Source organism: Podarcis cretensis (genome assembly GCF_951804945.1).
Source record: "Podarcis cretensis genome assembly, chromosome: 8".
Lineage (NCBI taxonomy): Eukaryota > Metazoa > Chordata > Lepidosauria > Squamata > Lacertidae > Podarcis > Podarcis cretensis.
Genome location: NC_137177.1, coordinates 82,064,373 through 82,083,535, shown reverse-complemented (window position 1 = coordinate 82,083,535; position 19,163 = coordinate 82,064,373). Strand labels below are relative to the sequence as shown.

The following is a 19,163-nucleotide window of genomic DNA, read 5'->3' as shown; positions in this document are numbered from 1 at the left end:
GCGAAATAGCATGCCCCCCAAATGCATTATACTAGAGAAAATCCCTTGCAGAACGGTGTCAGAAACACTATTCAAAAAATGAGTTTGCCGAGAGAAGTTTGCACTAAAGTGCTGATTGGATTTCATGAGTGTTGTTTCTCCCTTGCTGCTGGCCAAAATAGCAAATTGCTGTGGAAATGCGGAGAAACTGATTAAAAAATATATAAAAATCTTCAATTAAAGAGAACCATAAAACAAATACAAAACAGATCAGAAACAAAAGCAGCTATCGTAGCAACAGTCAAAATACAAAAAAGCAGTAGATCTAAAACCAGTTCAAATCCTGAAACTGAATTTAAGATAGGAAAGAAGAGAAACTGGGTTGAAATGGACGAATTTACCCATCCCTAATGATACCCCCCTCCTGGGAACCGTTATCCCCCCCTTTGGCTCCTCTCTGCAGCACCTCCTTGGAATCCCATATGGAAGAAAACATCCGAGATTGTTCTTGCAGCCGCAGGGCTCACGTTTCACCATCTGTGAGGTCTGGCCAGGGTGATCTTTGCAGATTGTAAGAGGGAGGTTTCGGAGCAACCCTGTGCTCTCCACACAGAGAGAGCACACACTTCTCTTGCTCAGCTATATATCAGGAGAGGCCGCCTCCGTAGCGACACATTTCCACCATGGCTGTGCTAGTAGTGCTTCTGAGTGCCGGTCGCTCGAAACTGCCGGAGGGAGGAGCTGCTACTGCACTCTCAAGTCCTGTTTTTGGTTTCTCATAATCTCATTTCATCCCACTTTTAATTTGCACACCATTTGCAAGGTGGTTTGCAGGCTTGGGGAATCAGCAAAGATTGCACACCTTCTGACAACCTGCTCCAATACCAAAAACATGTCATAATAAAAACAGAACTTTAAAAATAAACGATTTGCATCAAATAAAGTGATATTCAACAATCCATTAGAATATACAGCGGTACCTCGGTTCTCGAACGTTGACCTGTTTCGGAACCTGAACGCCGAAAACCCGCAAGTAAATTCTTCCTCTGCATGTTGTTCCATTTTCTCAATTGAATTTGCAGATAGCTCTGCTTGCGCCTTGGTTTTCGAACTTTTCGGAACTCGGAATGGTTTTCCAGAACGGATTACGTTCGAGAACTGAGGTACCACTGTAATAGCACACTGTAAAATTAAATATCAGCGAATAATAATGAAGCAGAAATTCGTTCTTAGCGATTGCAATAGATAATTTCTAAACTATAATCAACAAAAAATAACAGCAAGTCACGGGGCATAACATAGCACAATACAAATGGAGAAACAAAGACACACAAAATTATTTTTCAGAAATATATACCTGAACTCCTGAACTCCCCCCCCCCCCCCCGCTGCTTCTGCTGTTCCTAAAGTCATGGTCTGGGAAATGCTTCTAGGGCTGGAGGAGGCGGGCTGAGGCAGGTGGCAAAAGCCATTGCCTGGCGGCCAGCACAAAGTCTATCTCACCTGGCATCTGTTTGGACACTTGGGGGACAGGATGCAGGACTCGATGGGCAGAACTTCATTCAGCACACTCGTCTTATATGCTTGTTGTTGTTGTTTAGTTGTTTAGTCGTGTCCGACTCTTCGTCACCCCATGGACCAGATCACGCCAGGCACTCCTGTCTTCCACTGCCTCCCGCAGTTTGGTCAAACTCATGCTGGTAGCTACGAGAACACTGTCCAACCATCTCGTCCTCTGTCGTCTCCTTCTCCTTGTGCCCTCCATCTTTCCCAACATCAGGGTCTTTTCCAGGGAGTCTTCTCTTCTCATGAGGTGGCCAAAGTATTGGAGCCTCGGCTTCAAGATCTGTCCTTCTATTGAGAACTCAGGGCTGATTTCCTTCAGAATGGAGAGGTTTGATCTTCTTGCAGTCCATGGGACTCTCAAGAATCTCCTCCAGCACGATAATTCAAAAGCATCGATTCTTTGGTGATCAGCCTTCATTATGGTCCAGCTCTCACTTCCATACATCACTCCTGGGAAAACCATCGCTTTAACTATACGCTTAGGTTCAGCTAAACGAACTCCCTATTGCGTCTCCTGAACACACTGCCAGTAAAGTTGCAGCGGGCAACCCTGGATCTCTAGTGGGAGAAAAACATCTCTGAGCTGTGCATGGACCGGCAGAGCTGTCTTCCTCACCTGCCTGTTGCACAGCCCTTTTCGAGGGGTGGGGTGGCCTCCAGGTCCCTTTGCGCTCGCCTGCTTGTGTTGTGCCGTGTGTTTCTCTGCTGGTGTGAGTGATGGACATCCCTGGTCCCTCCCTCGGGATCTGTGAACCATGCCCAAAGGAACACATGCCTCTCCCTCCAGCTGGGCTGTGGCACGCAAGGGCAGGGACTGGCATGTTGCTTCCTGATGCCCGTGCCGCCGGGCAGTGTGCAGTGCCTGGTTTGCAGCAGCGTGGCGTGGTTGGGAAACGGCCACAGCTCAGCTCTGTATTTTTCTACTCTGTGACTGGCAGCAATGGCTCTGTTGGGGACTGAGCCTGGAGCCTTCTGCATGCTGAGCCCCACCGCTGAGTATTTCCCCAAGAGAAGTCTGGGGGGGAATTTCAGAGTGCTCCACTGCCTCCTTCCTTGACCTCCTGTCCTGGGATGATGGAGAGTCTGTTTGTACAGTGGTGCCTCGCAAGACGAAAAGAATCCATTCCGCGAGTCTCTTCGTCTAGCGGTTTTTTCGTCTTGCGAAGCAAGTCCATTGACGGCTTAGCGGATTAGCGCTATTAGCAGCTTAGCGGCTTTTAGCGGATAAGCAGATAAGTGGCTTAGTGGCTTAGAAAAAGGGGGGGAAGGGAAAAAACCCCGCAGGAACTCGCAAGACATTTTCGTCTTGCGAAGCAAGCCCATAGGAAATTCGTTTTGCGAAGCGCCTCCAAAACGGAAAACCCTTTCGTCTAGCGAGTTTTCCGTCTTGCAAGGCATTCGTCTTGCGGGGCACCACTGTATTGATGCCGATCTGTGAAGTAACTATCAAAAAAGCAGGAAGGATGCTTGGATGTTGGGGAGTTTGTGTGGCTGGCTCTTGGTTTGCTTGGCTTGTGCTTGTAGCCCCTTAACTGTGTGCTGTGGGTTTTGGTGTGTGCCAAAGGTGGGGTTCTGCTTTCTGGGTGGGTGGGGGGAGGAACACAGCTTTGAATAGGGCAGGTTTGCTTGCCTGGGGGGTGCTGGGGTTCATTCCCAGCATGATGAATTGCCCCTCCCCACCAAGGCTGGGTGAAGCCTTTCCCAGGAATAGTAGTCTAGCCCCCTGCAATGGTGGAGTCACAGCTAATAGAATCACAGAATTGCAAGGGACCCCACAGGGTCATCCAGCCCAACCCGCTACAATTCAGGAATTACAGGGGGCAACGCAGTTAATTCTAAAGCCAGGCTAGACTCTGTTAGGTTATTTAGGGTAACCTCAGAGATCATGGGAAGGTTCAAATTCATCGGCGCGAACCCCCACTCAACTGCTGTGGGGATAAAGGAGGCAGCCAGGAGGGATAGGATGGGATGAGGGGGTAGAATTCAGCTATTGCAGAATTCAGGTAGCTCACCGGAGCAAAACGGTTTGAGCACATTACACCGATCCTGGTCGGAGTGCACTGGCTACCGATTAGTTTCTGAGCCCAACTCAAAGTGCTGGTTTCCACCTATAAAGCCTTAAACGGCTCAGGACTGCAATACCTCAAGAACCGCCTCTTTCCATATGAACCTACCCAGACCCTAAGATCATCTTCTGAGGCCCTCCTTTGTGTGCCTCCTTGATCCTCCTAGATCAAGGGAAGTAATAATGCCACTGTATTCTGCTCTGGTCAGACCTCACCTGGAGTACTGTGTCCAGTTCAAGAAGGACACTGACAAACTGGAACGTGTCCAGAGGAGGGCAACCAAAATGGTCAAAGGCCTGGAAACGATGCCTTATGAGGAATGGCTAAGGGAGCTGGGCATGTTTAGCCTGGAGAAGAGGAGGTTAAGGGGTGATATGATAGCCATGTTCAAATATATAAAAGGATGTCACATAGAGGAGGGAGAAAGGTTGTTTTCTGCTGCTCCAGAGAAGCGGACACGGAGCAATGGATCCAAACTACAAGAAAGAAGATTCCACCTAAACATTAGGAAGAACTTCCTGACAGTAAGAGCTGTTCGACAGTGGAATTTGCTGCCAAGGAATGTGGTGGAGTCTCCTTCTTTGGAGGTCTTTAAGCAGAGGCTTGACAACCATATGTCAGGAGTGCTCTGATGGTGTTTCCTGCTTGGCAGGGGGTTGGACTCGATGGCCCTTGTGGTCTCTTCCAACTCTATGATTCTATGAGGTTCAGAGGGTGGCAACATGAGAACGGGGCCTTCTCTGCAGTGGCTCCCCGTCTGTGGAATGCTCTCGCCAGGGAAGTTCGCCTTGCGCCTTCATTACACACCTTTAGGCGCCAGGCAAAAATGTTCCTTTTTAACCAGGCCCTTGGTTGATCTATTTGACATCCTATACCCTTTTAAAATGTGGCTCTTTTCTGGGAGGTGTGTGTGTTATTAGGTGGTTGTTTTCATTCTGATTATATATGTTGTGATTTTTTTCCTGTGAACCGCCCTTAAACCTCCGGGTATAGGGCGGTATATAAACTCAATAAATAATAATAATAGAAAAAGAGTCACTCTTGTCACCATTGTCAGCCCTTAAAGTGAGTGAGAGAGGGGAAGATTGCGCCCATAGCTGCAAGAGACCTGTGGGATGGGGTGGGTGACAACAGACTAGTGCAATTTAAAGTGTGGCAAATTTGCACTGAGAGCTGGATCGAGGTTTTGGTGGTGTCGCTCCTTTCCTTGGAAGGAGGGCTCCAGAGTGCAGCCAGCTTCTCCTTGCTACACCCACCCAACCTCTCTCCGCAAGAGTGGCCCTGATGCCCCCTTTCTGCTTCCAGTGACGCCCGTGGTTCGCGCTTGCACGGCCGATGAGTTCAGGTGCCGGAGCGGCGAGTGCATCTCCAAAGAGTTTCTCTGCGACAGCCGATCGGACTGCCGGGACATGTCGGACGAGCTGGACTGCGGTGAGCATGGCTGTGGGCTGGGGGTGATGGTAAAGGTAAAGGTAAAGGTACCCCTGCCCGTACGGGCCAGTCTTGACAGACTCTGGGGTTGTGCGCCCATCTCACTTAAGAGGCCAGGGGCCAGCGCTGTCCGGAGACACTTCCGGGTCACGTGGCCAGCGTGACATCGCTGCTCTGGCCAGAGCCAGAGCCGCACACGGAAACGCCGTTTACCTTCCCGCTGGTAAGCGGTCCCTATTTATCTACTTGCACCCGGAGGTGCTTTCAAACTGCTAGGTTGGCAGGCGCTGGGACCGAGCAGCGGGAGCGCACCCCGCCGCAGGGATTCGAACCGCCGACCTTTCGATCGGCAAGTCCTAGGCGCTGAGGCTTTAACCCACAGCGCCACCTGCGTCCCTGGGGGTGATGGTGCGACGGCGCAATAACACTCCCCCCCCCCCGTGCCGTTGCGCCTGCCCTCACCTAAATACAGCGCACCCACCACACAGAACACCAATTCTACAAATTCCTACAAACTATCCAGATTATCTTGTGGGGGCCTTGTGTGAGGGAAAACTTAATACAGTGGTACCTCAGGTTACATACGCTTCAGGTTACAGACTCCGCTAACCCAGAAATAGTGCTTCAGGTTAAGAACTTTGCTTCAGGATGAGAACAGAAATCGTGCTCCGGCGGCAAGGCGGCAGCAGTGGGAGGCCCCATTAGCTAAAGTGGTGCTTCAGGTTAAGAACAGTTTCAGGTTAAGAACGGACCTCCGGAACGAATTAAGTAGTTAACCCGAGGTACCACTGTAATTTGGAGTCTCAGGCAGGATTTGATCAAACAAACAAGTGATTTTATTTAACAAAATAAGTTTATGACACAAAGTGGGTAAAACATAGGATACTTCGGATTATAATGCTATTTCACTTCAGTTCTTTCTCAGCTGTTGCACAGCTGTTGCCGCTTAATACTTTGGTTCTTAAAGAAGGTGGTGTTTTCTGTCAGTTACACACCCCTTTGACAACCCTACTCTTGAGGTGCTCCAAGTAACAGACCCAAAGGGTCTCCACACCCCTCTCAACTGGTTTGGGAGTCTTCTCTTTTTGTAGAAGAATCTCTCCCCTCCTGACTGGAATGAGACCTAAGTAGACTGTATCCTCACAGTGTCTGCTTCTCCTGGCTCAGCCTCAGCCTCCCAGTTAATTCTGGCTTATTACTCTTACAGAACACCATGCACTGTCCTTCACACTAAGCGCAGAGACTCCTTTCTCTAGCTTGTGATATACAGTGGTGCCTCGCAAGACAAAATTAATCCGTTCCGCGAGTCTCTTCGTCTAGCGGTTTTTTCGTCTTGCGAAGCAAGCCCATTGACGGCTTAGCGGCTTAGCGCTATTAGCGGTTTAGCGGCTTTTATAGCGGCTTATCGGATCAGCTGATAAGCGGCTTAGCGGCTTAGAAAAAGGGGGGGGGGAGGGAAAAAAAACCCTGCAGGAACTCGCAAGACATTTTTGTCTTGCGAAGCAAGCCCATAGGAAATTCGTTTTGCGAAGCGCCTCCAAAACGGAAAACTCTTTTGTCTAGCGAGTTTTCCGTCTTGCGAGGCATTCGTCTTGCGGGGCACCACTGTATTCCTCAGAGTGGATGCTTCTACCCAGAACCAACTCTCTCTCCTCTCACTCCCTAGCTCCCTACCTCAATCCCAACTTACAAACTGTCTTTCAAAGTCATGGGTAGGCAAACTAAGGCCCGGGGGCCGGATCCGGCCCAATCGCCTTCTAAATCCGGCCCACGGATGGTCCGGGAATCAGTGTGTTTTTACATGAGTCGAATGTGTGCTTTTATTTAAAATGCACCTCTGGGTTATTTGTGGGGCCTGCCTGGTGTTTTTACATGAGTAGAATGTGCCCTTTTATTTAAAATGCATCTCTGGGTTATTTGTGGGGCCTGCCTGGTGTTTTTACATGAGTCAAATGTGTGCTTTTATTTAAAATGCACCTCTGGGTTATTTGTGGGGCCTGCCTGGTGTTTTTACATGAGTCAAATGTGTGCTTTTATTTAAAATGCATCTCTGGGTTATTTGTGGGGCCTGCCTGGTGTTTTTACATGAGTCAAATGTGTGCTTTTATTTAAAATGCACCTCTGGGTTATTTGTGGGGCCTGCCTGGTGTTTTTACATGAGTCGAATGTGTGCTTTTATTTAAAATGCATCTCTGGGTTATTTGTGGGGCATTGGACTTCGTTCATTTCCCCTCCCCCCCCCAAACATAGTCCGGCCCCCTGCAAGGTCTGAGGGACAGTGGACCGGCCCCCTGCTGAAAAAGTTTGCTGACCCCTGCTCAAAATCCTCTCCTTTCCAACTCTCCCTCCTGGAACCCCGGCCAATCAGAGGCTGTCATTCATTAACTGTTTGCTGGCAGAAAAAAAAGAAAAAGAAAACACTCTGGGACCCAAGGTGCCCAGCAAAACAAACTTTTCTATCACAGTTGGCAGTGGGTGGGGGGCACAGAGAATTCACAGCCGGCATCCCTTTCACCCCCACGAATCCGTAATGCCTGCATTGCTGGGGGTTGGGCTAGATGACTCTTAGTATCCCTTCCAACTCTATAGGTCCCGAGTGTGGCATTGATGAGTTCAGCTGCGACAACGGCGAGTGTGTCCTCCTGGAGGATCGCTGCGATGGCCATGCCGACTGTGACGACGCCTCGGACGAGGACGGCTGCGGTGAGGAACGAGAGGCAGGGGGCGGCCTAGGCAGAAGCTGTTGCTGCCCCCTGCCTGCCTCATTTGGGAAAAAGAAAAGCTTTTAGCACTTCTTCTTTTATTCTTAATACTTTTTAATCCATTTCACACTGTACATTTGTATTCAAACATTAATCACAATCATCAACATTTAGGATTCCCTGAATCCTTTGATTCACCCCTCTGTGGTTTCCATTATCAAACATTTTCTACTGCGTGACATATACTTTCTCTATTTTTCTTAAAAACATCCCCTTTTTACCTTAATTTTTAAAACATTACAAGCGTTGCTCAGATCCTGCCAAAGATTTTAGTTGTTTACAGTGTTATTTAGGTAAATTGTAAGTGTTTTCCATTCCTTATTAAAGTTTCTATCTTCCTGGTTTCTGATGTTTAAATGAGTATTTTAAATTGTAAAACAGAAAATTTAATAAAAATTTTATATACACAGAGAGAGAGAGAGTCAAACCTCGGTTCCCAAATGCCTCCATTATCGTATGTTTTGGCTCCCAAATGCCCCAAACCCGGAAGCAAATGTTCCGATTTTCGAACGATTTTCAGAAGCTGAATGTGCTATGTGGCTTCCGTTTTGAGTTTCCCTATTGTGTTGAGGCTTCCGCTTTCAGTTTTCGGTTGTCAAATGTTTTGGAAGTCGAAGGGTCTTCTGGAATGGATTACGTTCGACAACTGAGGTTTGACTATATAAAATAAAGATGAGGAGAATTTGAATTCTCCTTATCCTTTTCACTTTCCTGCATCCCCCTCTCTATCAAGCTGCAACGAGGATCAAGCGATTCATTCCTAGTTTCCCTTGCGTCGTCCGGGAGAGGCAAGTTCTGAGTTCGAGACCAGAACACTGACTTCCTCCTTTCTCCCCTCTCTGCAGGCATTACCACCCCTCGGCCGCCTGTCACCTCCGCCCGGCCCGGTACCACTCGGGTGCCCGCTACCACGGCCTCAGTGACCACCCGCCGAGCCCCAGTCACCGCTCCGTCTGGGGTCTTCCCCGCCAAGCCCTCCCTGTCCCCCTTCTCCCGGCCTTGCCGGAAGGACGAGGCCGTCTGCTCCAACAAGCAGTGCATCCCCCGGGACTACCTCTGCGACGGAGAGAGGGATTGCAGCGACGGAAGCGACGAGAGCAGATGCGGTGAGCCCCTGTCGGCGAGTCGCTTGAGGAGCCGGACCGCGGATCCACCTAGCTCTGTGTTGGCTGCACTGACTGGCAGCAGCTTTCCAGAGTTTCGGGCAGGGGGACGTTCCCAGCCCCACCTGGAGAATGGAAGCTGGGGCCTTCTGCATGCAAGGCAGATGTCCCACCATGGGGCTTGAAAGCAAATTTTCTAGTCTTTGTGGTGCTGAAAAATGTGTTGATTGATATAGGGAGCAGTCTTGTACAGAGTCAGACCATTTCGCCCTGGCTACACGGACTGGCGGGACGCGGGTGGCGCTGTGGGTTAAACCACAGAGCCTAGGACTTGCCGATCAGAAGGTTGGCGGTTCGAATCCCCGCGACGGGGTGAGCTCCCGTTGCTCGGTCCCAGCTCCTGCCAACCTAGCAGTTCGAAAGCACTTCAAAGTGCAAGTAGATAAATAGGTACCGCTCCAGCGGGAAGGTAAACGGTGTTTCCGTGCACTGCTCTGGTTCGCCAGAAGTGGCTTAGTCATGCTGTCCACATGACCCGGAAGCTGTATGCCAGCTCCCTCGGCCAGTAAAGTAAGATGACTGGACCTAATGGTCAGGGGTCCCTTTACCTTTGCCTTTTTACACGGACATGCAGCAGTGGCCCATCAGGCAGGGGGTATTCCCCACCTGGAGATGCTGCCAGGGATTGAACCTGGGGCCTTCTGCATGCCAAGCAGATGTTCTGCCGCTGAGCTACAGCTTACCAGGGCCACAGAGGAATCTAGCATCAGCTTCTGTTTTGTGGGGCAAAGTAGGGCCTTGATTGATCATCGAGTCCTAAAATTGTGATTATAAACTATTTGCTACAATTTTAGCTAACAGATTTAAAAAGACGCTAACTGAGTCAGTCCACAGAGACCAAGCCAGATTCTTACCAGGCCTACAAATGAAGGACAATAGAAGAAGTGTAATTACCGTATTTTTCTCTCTATAAGACGCACCAGACCACAAGATGCACCTAGTTTTTGGAGGAGGAAAACAAGAAAAAAATATATTCTGAATCTCAGAAGCCAGAACAGCAAGAGGGATCGCTGTGCGGTGAAAGCAGCAATCCCTCTTGCTGTTCTGGCTTCTGGGATAGCTGCGCAGCCTGCATTCGCTCCATAAGATGCACACACATTTCCCCTTACTTTTTAGGAGGGAAAGAGTGAGTCTTATAGAGCAAAAGATACGGTAACTATTTGGAAGTGAGAAATGAAAAACAGGCCATATTCATATTTTTAGATGCGGAGAAAGCCTTTGATATTATTTCTTGGTCATTTTTGATTTAGGTATTAGAGAAAATGGAAATAGGAAATTCTCTCCTGGCTGGAATTAAAGTGATCTATACTGATCAATCTCCAAATATTTTAATAAATAATATTCTTTCAGACAAATGCCCAATAGAAAAAGGAACAAGACAAGCTGGTCTCCTATCTCCATTGCTGTTTATTATGACATTAGAAATGATAAGTTGGAAAATATATCAGAAAAAATGTCTGGTTTGAAAATATGTAAAAAAAGTTAGATATTTGGGAATCTGGCTAACAGTAAGAAATCTCAACTTATTTTAACATCGATTCCTAGATCTTTAGAGTTAGAAGTGACCCCTGAGGTCCATCCCTGTGCAGCTCAAAGAGCCCCTGACAGATGGGGAGGGTTTTGTGGGTGAGGGCTGGGGACCAGCTTCTGAATTTTCTCTGTCTCCTGGACAGGCACTCCCAGCCCCTGCGAGCCCAACGAGTTCAAGTGCCGGAACGGGCACTGCGCCCTCAAGCTCTGGCGATGCGACGGAGACAACGACTGCACAGACGGCTCGGACGAGCTGAATTGCCGTAAGCGTTTTGGGAGCGCCAGGGGTTTGTCGATTTGCATCCGGGTTTCTGTGTCCCAGGGCTTAACACAAAAACTCCGGGTGGCTCACCAAAGCTGAGGCCCTTTGAATTGAATCCAGCTAAGTTCCCCCTGGAGCAGGCCCCTTGGAATAAATGGGGCCTAAAGGGACGTGGGTGGCGCTGTGGGTTAAACCACAGAGCCTAGGACTTGCTGATCAGAAGGTCTGCGGTTCGAATCCCCGCGATGGGGTGAGCTCCCGTTGCTCGGTCCCTGCTCCTGCCAACCTAGCAGTTCGAAAGCACGTCAAAGTGCAAGTAGATAAATAGGTACCACTCTGGCGGAAAGGTAAACGCTGTTTCTGTACACTGCTCTGGTTCGCCAGAAGTGGCTTAGTCATGCTGGCCACATGACCAAGCTGTACACCGGCTCCCTCTGCCAGTAAAGCAAGATGAGCACCGCAACTCCAGAGTCGGTCACGACTGGACCTAATGGTCAGGGGTCCCTTTACCCTTTACCTTTTAAGTTAGTCATGCCCAATGAACATAAGTAGGACTAGCAGCAGAGGGGCCCATTGGAATTAATGGGGTGAAGTTAGGCGCTTCTGGTAACTTCAACAGGTATATCCCCAGTATTCATAGAATCATAGATTTGTACTGTTGGGAGGGACCCCTAGTGGTCATTTAGCCCAACTTGCTGCAATGCAAGAATCACTGGCAGGTGGCCATTTGGGCTAGCATTGGATAGAACCATTTATTTGTTTATTTTTTATGTATTACCAACTTTACTGAAAATTTTTAAAACAGTTGCCAAGCATATACATGAAGCTTTGTATGCAGTCATCCATATGGCATCAAAACTTTAAACTACAGGTGCCATTCCAGTCCTTCTAACAATTTTAACTGTTTACATTAGTCTTTAAGATAAGTTATAAATTCTCCCCATTACTTATTAAATTTTTGGCCTTCCTGGTTTCTGATTCTTCTGGTCATTTTTGCCGTTTTGGCCTAATCCATCAAGTTGATCTGCCATTCTTCTCTGGTCGGGACTTTATATTCTTTGCATTTCTGGGCCAATAACATCCGAGCAGCCATGGTCACGTACATAAATAGTCTTTTCTGCTCCATTGGGAAACTGTTTCAGTAGGTGCCGAGAAGTGTACAGTGGAACGTTGGTTCTCAAACTTAATCCGTTCCGAAAGTCCTTTCCAAAACCAAAGCAAAACCAAGGCACGCTTCCCCATAGAAAGTAATGCAAAACAGATTAATCCGTTCCAGACTTGTAAAAACAACCCCAGAAACAGCCATTTAACATGAATTTTACTATCTAACGAGACCATTGATCCATAAAATGAAAGCAATAAACAATGTACTGCAGTCACACAATAAATCAATCAGTAGCTGAACTGGGTTTCACACAGTCAAAAAAACCCAAAACAAAAAGAGCCACAAAAACGCAAAATAAATAGCAAAAACAGACAGACCTCCGCGTAACACTCAAATGGGAACACTTCCTTCTGGGTTTGCAGTGTCTGGGTTCCAAGCTGTTTGAGGACCAAGGTACCACTGTACAGTGAAGGCACCTGCCTGATGATCAAGAGGCAGGGAGTTCCGCAGTCTAGGTGCTGCCACACTAAAGCAATATCAAGCTGGTGAGCCCGTTTCTTCACCCCAGGCTGCTCCGCTAATGCTCTTGTCCTCTCCGCAGCTACCAAGGGCCCCGGAGACACCTGCGCTCCAGACCAGTTCGTCTGCGTGTCCACACGCACCTGCATCCCGGCCAGCTACCAGTGCGACGACGAGACGGATTGCGCAGATCGCTCTGACGAGATTGGCTGCAGTGAGTTCGGGGTGGCAGGGGATGGAGAGCAAGATGGTGTGGGAAGAGTTAAGCCCCCCCCCCACCAAAGTGGACTTTGAATATGATTTGCGTCCCAAGGCATTGTGCGACCCACAAAGTTCCCAGGAGAACAATAAATGACCCTGACACGGAATATTTGGTTTATGGCTTCAAATAGGCCACAATTTTATTGGTTACAGATGTGAGTGGTTTGGCTTAGGCATTGGGGTGAAGCCAGGCTGTATCTTGACTCCTGCCTGCCTGCAGGGAGTCCATGGAAGGGTAAAGCACCAATGGGGGTGCCCTATGTTGTTGTTGTTGTTTAGTCGTTTAGTCGTGTCCGACTCTTCTTGACCCCCTGGACCAGAGCACGCCAGGCACTCCTGTCTTCCACTGCCTCCCGCAGTTTAGTCAAACTCATGCTGGTAGCTTCAAGAACACTGTCCAACCATCTCGTCCTCTGTCGTCCCCTTCTCCTTGTGCCCTCCATCTTTCCCAGCATCAGGGTCTTTTCCAGGGAGTCTTGTCTTCTCATGAGGTGGCCAAAGTATTGGAGCCTCAGCTTCAGGATCTGTCCTTGCAGTGAGCTTCCATACATCGCTACTGGGAAAACCATAACTTTAACGATACGGACCTATATCGATATATCACAATATCTGAAATAAGGATGGAACTGCGTAAGAGGCGGATTCCAAAGTGGCTCACAGCCGAATTGCAAAATTGCAGCTCAGTACAGCAATCAAATACTAGAATCCTTTCAGAGCTTAATGCTACGATCCCAGCCAATATTTTATCGTGTTTATATCCCCCCTCCAAGGAGCTCAAAGTGGTGTTGGTGTGCATGATTCTCATTTAATCCACACTACAACCCTGTGGGGTAAGATTGACTTAAGAGGCAGTGTCTGTTCCCCTAGGGCACCCAGTGAGCTTTGTGGTCAAGTGGGGATTTGAACCCTGGTCTCCCAGGCCCTAGTCCGCCATGCTGACCATTAGGCCACTGCTGGGTAGGCATTTCCACTTGGGGATTTCATGCTTGAGGTGGAAGGAGAGCATGAGAGAGATGATCCCCCCTTTCTTTTGCGATTCCTGCCTTGCAAGAAGCTGGACCAGGTGATACTTTGGTCCTTCTAACTCTATGATGCTTCTCCCTGTCTAGCCCCTCCCCAGGTGATCACACCCCCTGAGGAATCCATCCAGGCCGCCCCCGGAGAGACAGTCCGCTTCACCTGTGTGGCCGTGGGCGTCCCCACCCCCATCATCACCTGGAGGCTAAACTGGGGCCACATCCCCAGCAGTCGCAGGTAAGCTGCGGGTGGCCCAGGTGTGTCTGGTCTCCATCCCCCCCACCTTTTTCTTCCACCACCTGGGCTTGGGGATGCTGACTCTGCCCCTTACGACCACAGGGTCTCCATCACCAGCAAGAACGGGCGGGGGACACTGGTTATCGAAGACGTCAAAGAGGCCGACCAGGGAGCTTACACCTGCGAGGCCATCAACGCCCGCGGGATGGTTTTTGGCATCCCTGATGGAGTGTTGAGCCTCACACCTGGACGAGGTAAGACAGAGGGGCGGGAAAGGCGGGGTGGGGACCGTTTGAGCAGGCACTGATCTGTCCATCTAATTAGCATATCTGTTGAAGCATTTCTTTAAACAGTGCGTAGTTCTTTTTGTGTGTGTGTGTTTTTAAAAATATTTATTTGGTTTTTCAGATTAAAATTTTACAGTCACATATCCAACAAACAACATAAAAACAAGAGTCCAAGGAATCTCCTGGACTTTTCTCCTCCCCTTTGTGGGTCCTATTGTTAATCATTTCCTCCTGCATCTTTTATGATAATCCAAATCTTTTACATCTCCATTCTGTCCAAAATTCACCATTAAACTACAAGTGATCCAATCCTACTAACGATTTTAGCTGTTTAGAATGGTTTTTAAGATAGATTATAAAATTGCCTGTTCCTTATTATAATTTTGGTCTTCCTGATTTCTGATTCCTCCGGTTATTTTGGCTATTTCGGCATAATCCATCAATTTAATCTGCCATTCTTCTCTGGTTGGGATTTATACACAGCAGGTAGTTAACCTGTGGCTTTAAAAGAGGACTGGAGAAATTCACAGAGGAGAGGGCTCTGCTCTGCTTATAGATTTGGGCGCAGCACTGCTTCTGAATCTCAGGTGCCGGAAACCGCAGGCATTGCTCTCGCACTCGGGTCCTGTGTGAACAGGAGACTGGGTCATTGGCCTGATCCAGCAAGCTCTTAATGTTCTTGCGAAAGGCTTACACTCTCAGAGGCTCTTGACATACATGCTGCTGGCTGCCAGAACCTCCGTCACGAGACTCTTAATCTCAGGGTTGTGGGTTTGAGCCCCGCAAATGTTTCCTGCATTGCAGGGGATTAGATTAGATTAGATTACCTTTGAGGCCCCTTCCAAGCATACAGTTTTATGAAATACCATAAAATTATATAGCAGTGGAAGTGATAATTTAATGATTGGCACTCTCTAAACACTCCTTTTTTCTGGTTATTTGGTTATAGCTTTTGATAGAATATAGATAATTGAACAAACCTTGTTGCATTACATTCTTCATTAAATTATCTTTCCATTGATGTATAATTTTATGGTATTACTCCAAAAGAAAGTGGTGTTATGAGCCATCAAACCTCGGAAATACACTTTCCCCAAAAGGTTTCTGCAATTTTGGCCACTAGTGTTCATGCAACAAACACAGACGCACAGGACTCCCTCTTGACAGAACTTTTTCTTACTGGCCTTTAATACCGGCCCAACCAAATTTTGTGTTTCTCCTACATATACTGTGCTGCTATATTGATCTGTTTGATTTACATCAGTGAAATCTTTTTTTAAAAAACCTGCTGGCATGTCCATCCATCACCTTGGATCCCTGACAGCCTCCTCCTTCACCCCCCCACCCCAGGACCTTGCCCAGAAGGACACTTCCACAATGAAGAAACCTCCCAGTGTTTCCCCTGCTTTTGTTTTGGCATCACCAAATCTTGCCGTGGCACTAGCCGGCACCGCAACCAGATCCGCCTTCGCTTCGACACACCCGACAACTTCAAAGGTAAGTGGGTTGGGGGTGTTATAAGAAAAAACTTCTCCTTTTCCCTTATGGGGTACCCAAGAGCCCGGATAGAGTCCTTCAGTGGGTTCCCTGTTGGTAGGAGAAAATAACAAGAGGCCAACCAGAGAATATTGAGAAGCAAAGCAGCTAGTAAGCCTGATCTTTATTCAACTGTTGCAACAGGGTCCCCACTCACCACATGCAGGAGGCAGGAGGAACCCAGAACAATGGCGTGCAAGCCCTTATATAGACTTTTGAAACTGCCCACCCTGGAGCCCAAGACCACTCCCCCAAAACATCATACATACATCACAGAAGGGGGTTGTCTACAGCAGAAATACATCACAAGAGGCAGTCTCCAGCAGAAATTCTGTTTGCCAGGATATCTGTTATTGGTCACTGATTGCTTTACCTGAGCAGCCTCGCCTTACGTTTGCAATGGTAAATACTTTTAATTCCTGAATCCAGTTCACAGGCTCACCCTATTCATACACGCTTAAGACAGGTATGCAAAAGACAAGGGAGAGGCTATTCCATTTCCTTCCTCCTTGCAGAGAAATATTTGAGGTCAATTTGAGAGAGTCAAAATGACTTCAGGATTGCTCTCCTGTTCTATTTCAGACACGTGGTTTATATACTTATGCATGTGTTTGCCTTGTACACTTATGAATGTTTTATTTTATATTTGGGACCTTAAAGTAAAGGTAAAGGGACCCCTGACCATTAGGTCCAGTCGTGGACGACTCTGGGGCTGTAGCGCTCATCTCGCTTTATTGGCCGAGGGAACCGGCATACAGCTTCCGGGTCATGTGGCCAGCATGACTAAGCCGCTTCTGGCGAACCAGAGCAGTGCACAGAAACACCGTTTACCTTCCCACCGGAGTGGTACCTATTTATCTACTTGCACTTTGACGTGCTTTCGAACTGCTAGGTTGGCAGGAGCAGGGACCGAGCGACGGGAGCTCACCCCGTCGCAGGGATTCAAACCGCCAACCTTCTGATTGGCAAGTCCTAGGCTCTGTGGTTTAACCCACAGCGCCACCCGCGTCCCACTTGGGACCTTAGAATTCTTATAAGGGGGAAGGAGGGCTTTGGGTTTTGAGGTAGTCTTCCACTAAGTTTTCCTCAGAGAATATCCGGTGGCATTAATAGGCCTCTGAAGAACCCTGCTGGATTGGGCCCTGGGGGCACACCTTGCCCAGTGTCCTGGCCTCACATAGGCCAACCAGGTGCCCTGCAACAACCCCCTGCCATTGTTGCAAACAAAATCAATCTGCCCTTTTTCCCTTATGGGGTATCCAAGAGCCCATATAGAGTTCTTACGTAGGTTCCCTATTGGTAGGAGAAAATAACAGAGGCCAACCAGAGAAAATTGAGAAGCAAAGCAGCTAGTAAGCCTGATCTTTATTGATCAGTTGCAACAGGGTGCTCCCCTTACACAGAAGGCGTGTAGCTCAAGACCACCACCCCAGATACATCATACCTACATCACAAAGGGCGGTCTACAGCAAAAATCTGAGTGCTTTGTTTACCTCCTGTCTGCCAGGTTACCTCTTTAATGGTCACTTGACTGGATTGCCTAGGGAGCCTGGCCAGTCTTTTGTAATGATAAATACTTAGTTCCTGATCAAGGTCACAGACTCACACCCTATTCATATCTTAAATGTGCCATTAAGACAGGATTTGTGAAGGAAAAGGCAATGGGGAAGCTTTTCCATTTTCCTTTGACCTTGCAGAGAAAACGTTTGGTCAGTTTGGGAATCAAAATGGTTTCAGGTTTGTCTTCCTGTGCTGATCTGTATATGTGCTCGGTTGGTACATTTATGAACATTTAATATATATCTGAGACCTTAAAATTCTTATCATACCATTCCCGTGTCACTTTCCCCAGGGGTGAATGTGACGACCCCCTCTCAGCCCGGAACACCGCCCCTCTCCTCAACCCAGCTGCAGATTGACCCCGGATTGCAGGAGTTCCAGCTGGTCGATCTCTCCCGCCGTTTCCTGATACACGACTCTTTCTGGATGCTCCCCGGGCAGTTCCTGGGCAACAAGGTGAGGGAAGCGAGTTCGAGTCCTCATGGCCTGAACTATAGGCCAATTTTAAGAACAGGATTAGCTTCCTTTTCTTTCCTTTTTTGTATTTTTTTTTTTTGTTGCTGTTTTATTTTGACAAAGTAATAATCATACATAAATAAGAATAAAAATGTGCATCTCACCCCCGAGACCATTCCATTGTAAGTATCTAACCATGTAACTAAGCCAACCCACGGGGTGGGGGAGAGGGGCTCAGAGCTTATGTCTTATTCCCTTTTCCAGGAATTCTGTCCTTTTTAAATATTTATTTATGTACTCATATGGGGTCACGGGGACGCAGGTGGCGCTGTGGGTTAAAGCCTCAGCGCCTAGGGCTTGCCGATCGAAAGGTCGGCGGTTCGAATCCCTGCGGCGGGGTGCGCTCCCGCTGCTCGGTCCCAGCGCCTGCCAACCTAGCAGTTCGAAAGCACCTCCGGGTGCAAGTAGATAAATAGGGACCGCTTACCAGCGGGAAGGTAAACGGCGTTTCCGTGTGCGGCTCTGGCTCTGGCCAGAGCAGCGATGTCACGCTGGCCACGTGACCCGGAAGTGTCTCCGGACAGTGCTGGCCCCTGGCCTCTTAAGTGAGATGGGCGCACAACCCCAGAGTCTGTCAAGACTGGCCCGTACGGGCAGGGGTACCTTTACCTTACCTTTACCTTTATGGGGTCACGAAGCGACGGACATGACTAAACAACTAAACAACAAGAACAATGTATTCATTTATTCATTTGACAAAGTAATAATCATAAATAAATAAATAAATAAGAATAAAAATGTGCGCCCCGCCACTGAGACCATTCCGTTGTAACTATCCAACTTCTCTAAATTTCAACACCTCTTGCGATGGTTTGACCCCTTTCTGTTTTAACAGTACAGTGGTACCTCAGGTTACATATGCTTCAGGTTACATACGCTTCAGGTTACAGACTTCGCTAACCCAGAAATATTACCTTGGGTTAAGAACTTTGCTTCAGGATGAGAACAGAAATCGTGCTCCGGCGGTGCGGCAGCAGCAGGAGGCCCCATTAACTAAAGTGGTGCTTCAGGTTAAGAACAGTTTCAGGTTAAGAACGGACCTCCGGAACAAATTAAGTATTTAACCTGAGGTACCACGGTACAGAGGGACGCAGGTGGCGCTGTGGGTTAAAGCCTCAGCGCCTAGGGCTTGCCGATCGAAAGGTCGGCGGTTCGAATCCCTGCGGTGGGGTGCGCTCCCGCTGCTCGGTCCCAGCGCCTGCCAACCTAGCAGTTCGAAAGCATCTCCGGGTGCAAGTAGATAAATAGGGACCGCTTACCAGCGGGAAGGTAAACGGCGTTTCCGTGTGCGGCTCTGGCTCGCCAGAGCAGCGATGTCACGCTGGCCATGTGACCCGGAAGTGTCTCCGGACAGCGCTGGCCCCTG

General features: G+C 48.5%; 1 protein-coding gene across 15 annotated transcripts in view; it reads left to right on the top strand.

Annotated features, from left to right (window-relative positions):
* HSPG2 (heparan sulfate proteoglycan 2) overlaps positions 1–19,163 on the top strand; it is a 240,738-nt gene that overhangs the window by 75,927 nt on the left and 145,648 nt on the right. For all 15 annotated transcript variants that reach the window (XM_079986616.1, XM_079986614.1, XM_079986613.1 and 12 more), the window contains 9 exons: positions 4,917–5,042; positions 7,632–7,745; positions 8,650–8,910; positions 10,641–10,760; positions 12,466–12,597; positions 13,754–13,898; positions 14,001–14,152; positions 15,536–15,682; positions 17,574–17,737. In XM_079986616.1, coding sequence (XP_079842742.1) covers positions 4,917–5,042; positions 7,632–7,745; positions 8,650–8,910; positions 10,641–10,760; positions 12,466–12,597; positions 13,754–13,898; positions 14,001–14,152; positions 15,536–15,682; positions 17,574–17,737 — 1,361 coding nt within the window. The remainder of the gene's footprint in view (positions 1–4,916; positions 5,043–7,631; positions 7,746–8,649; positions 8,911–10,640; positions 10,761–12,465; positions 12,598–13,753; positions 13,899–14,000; positions 14,153–15,535; positions 15,683–17,573; positions 17,738–19,163) is intronic.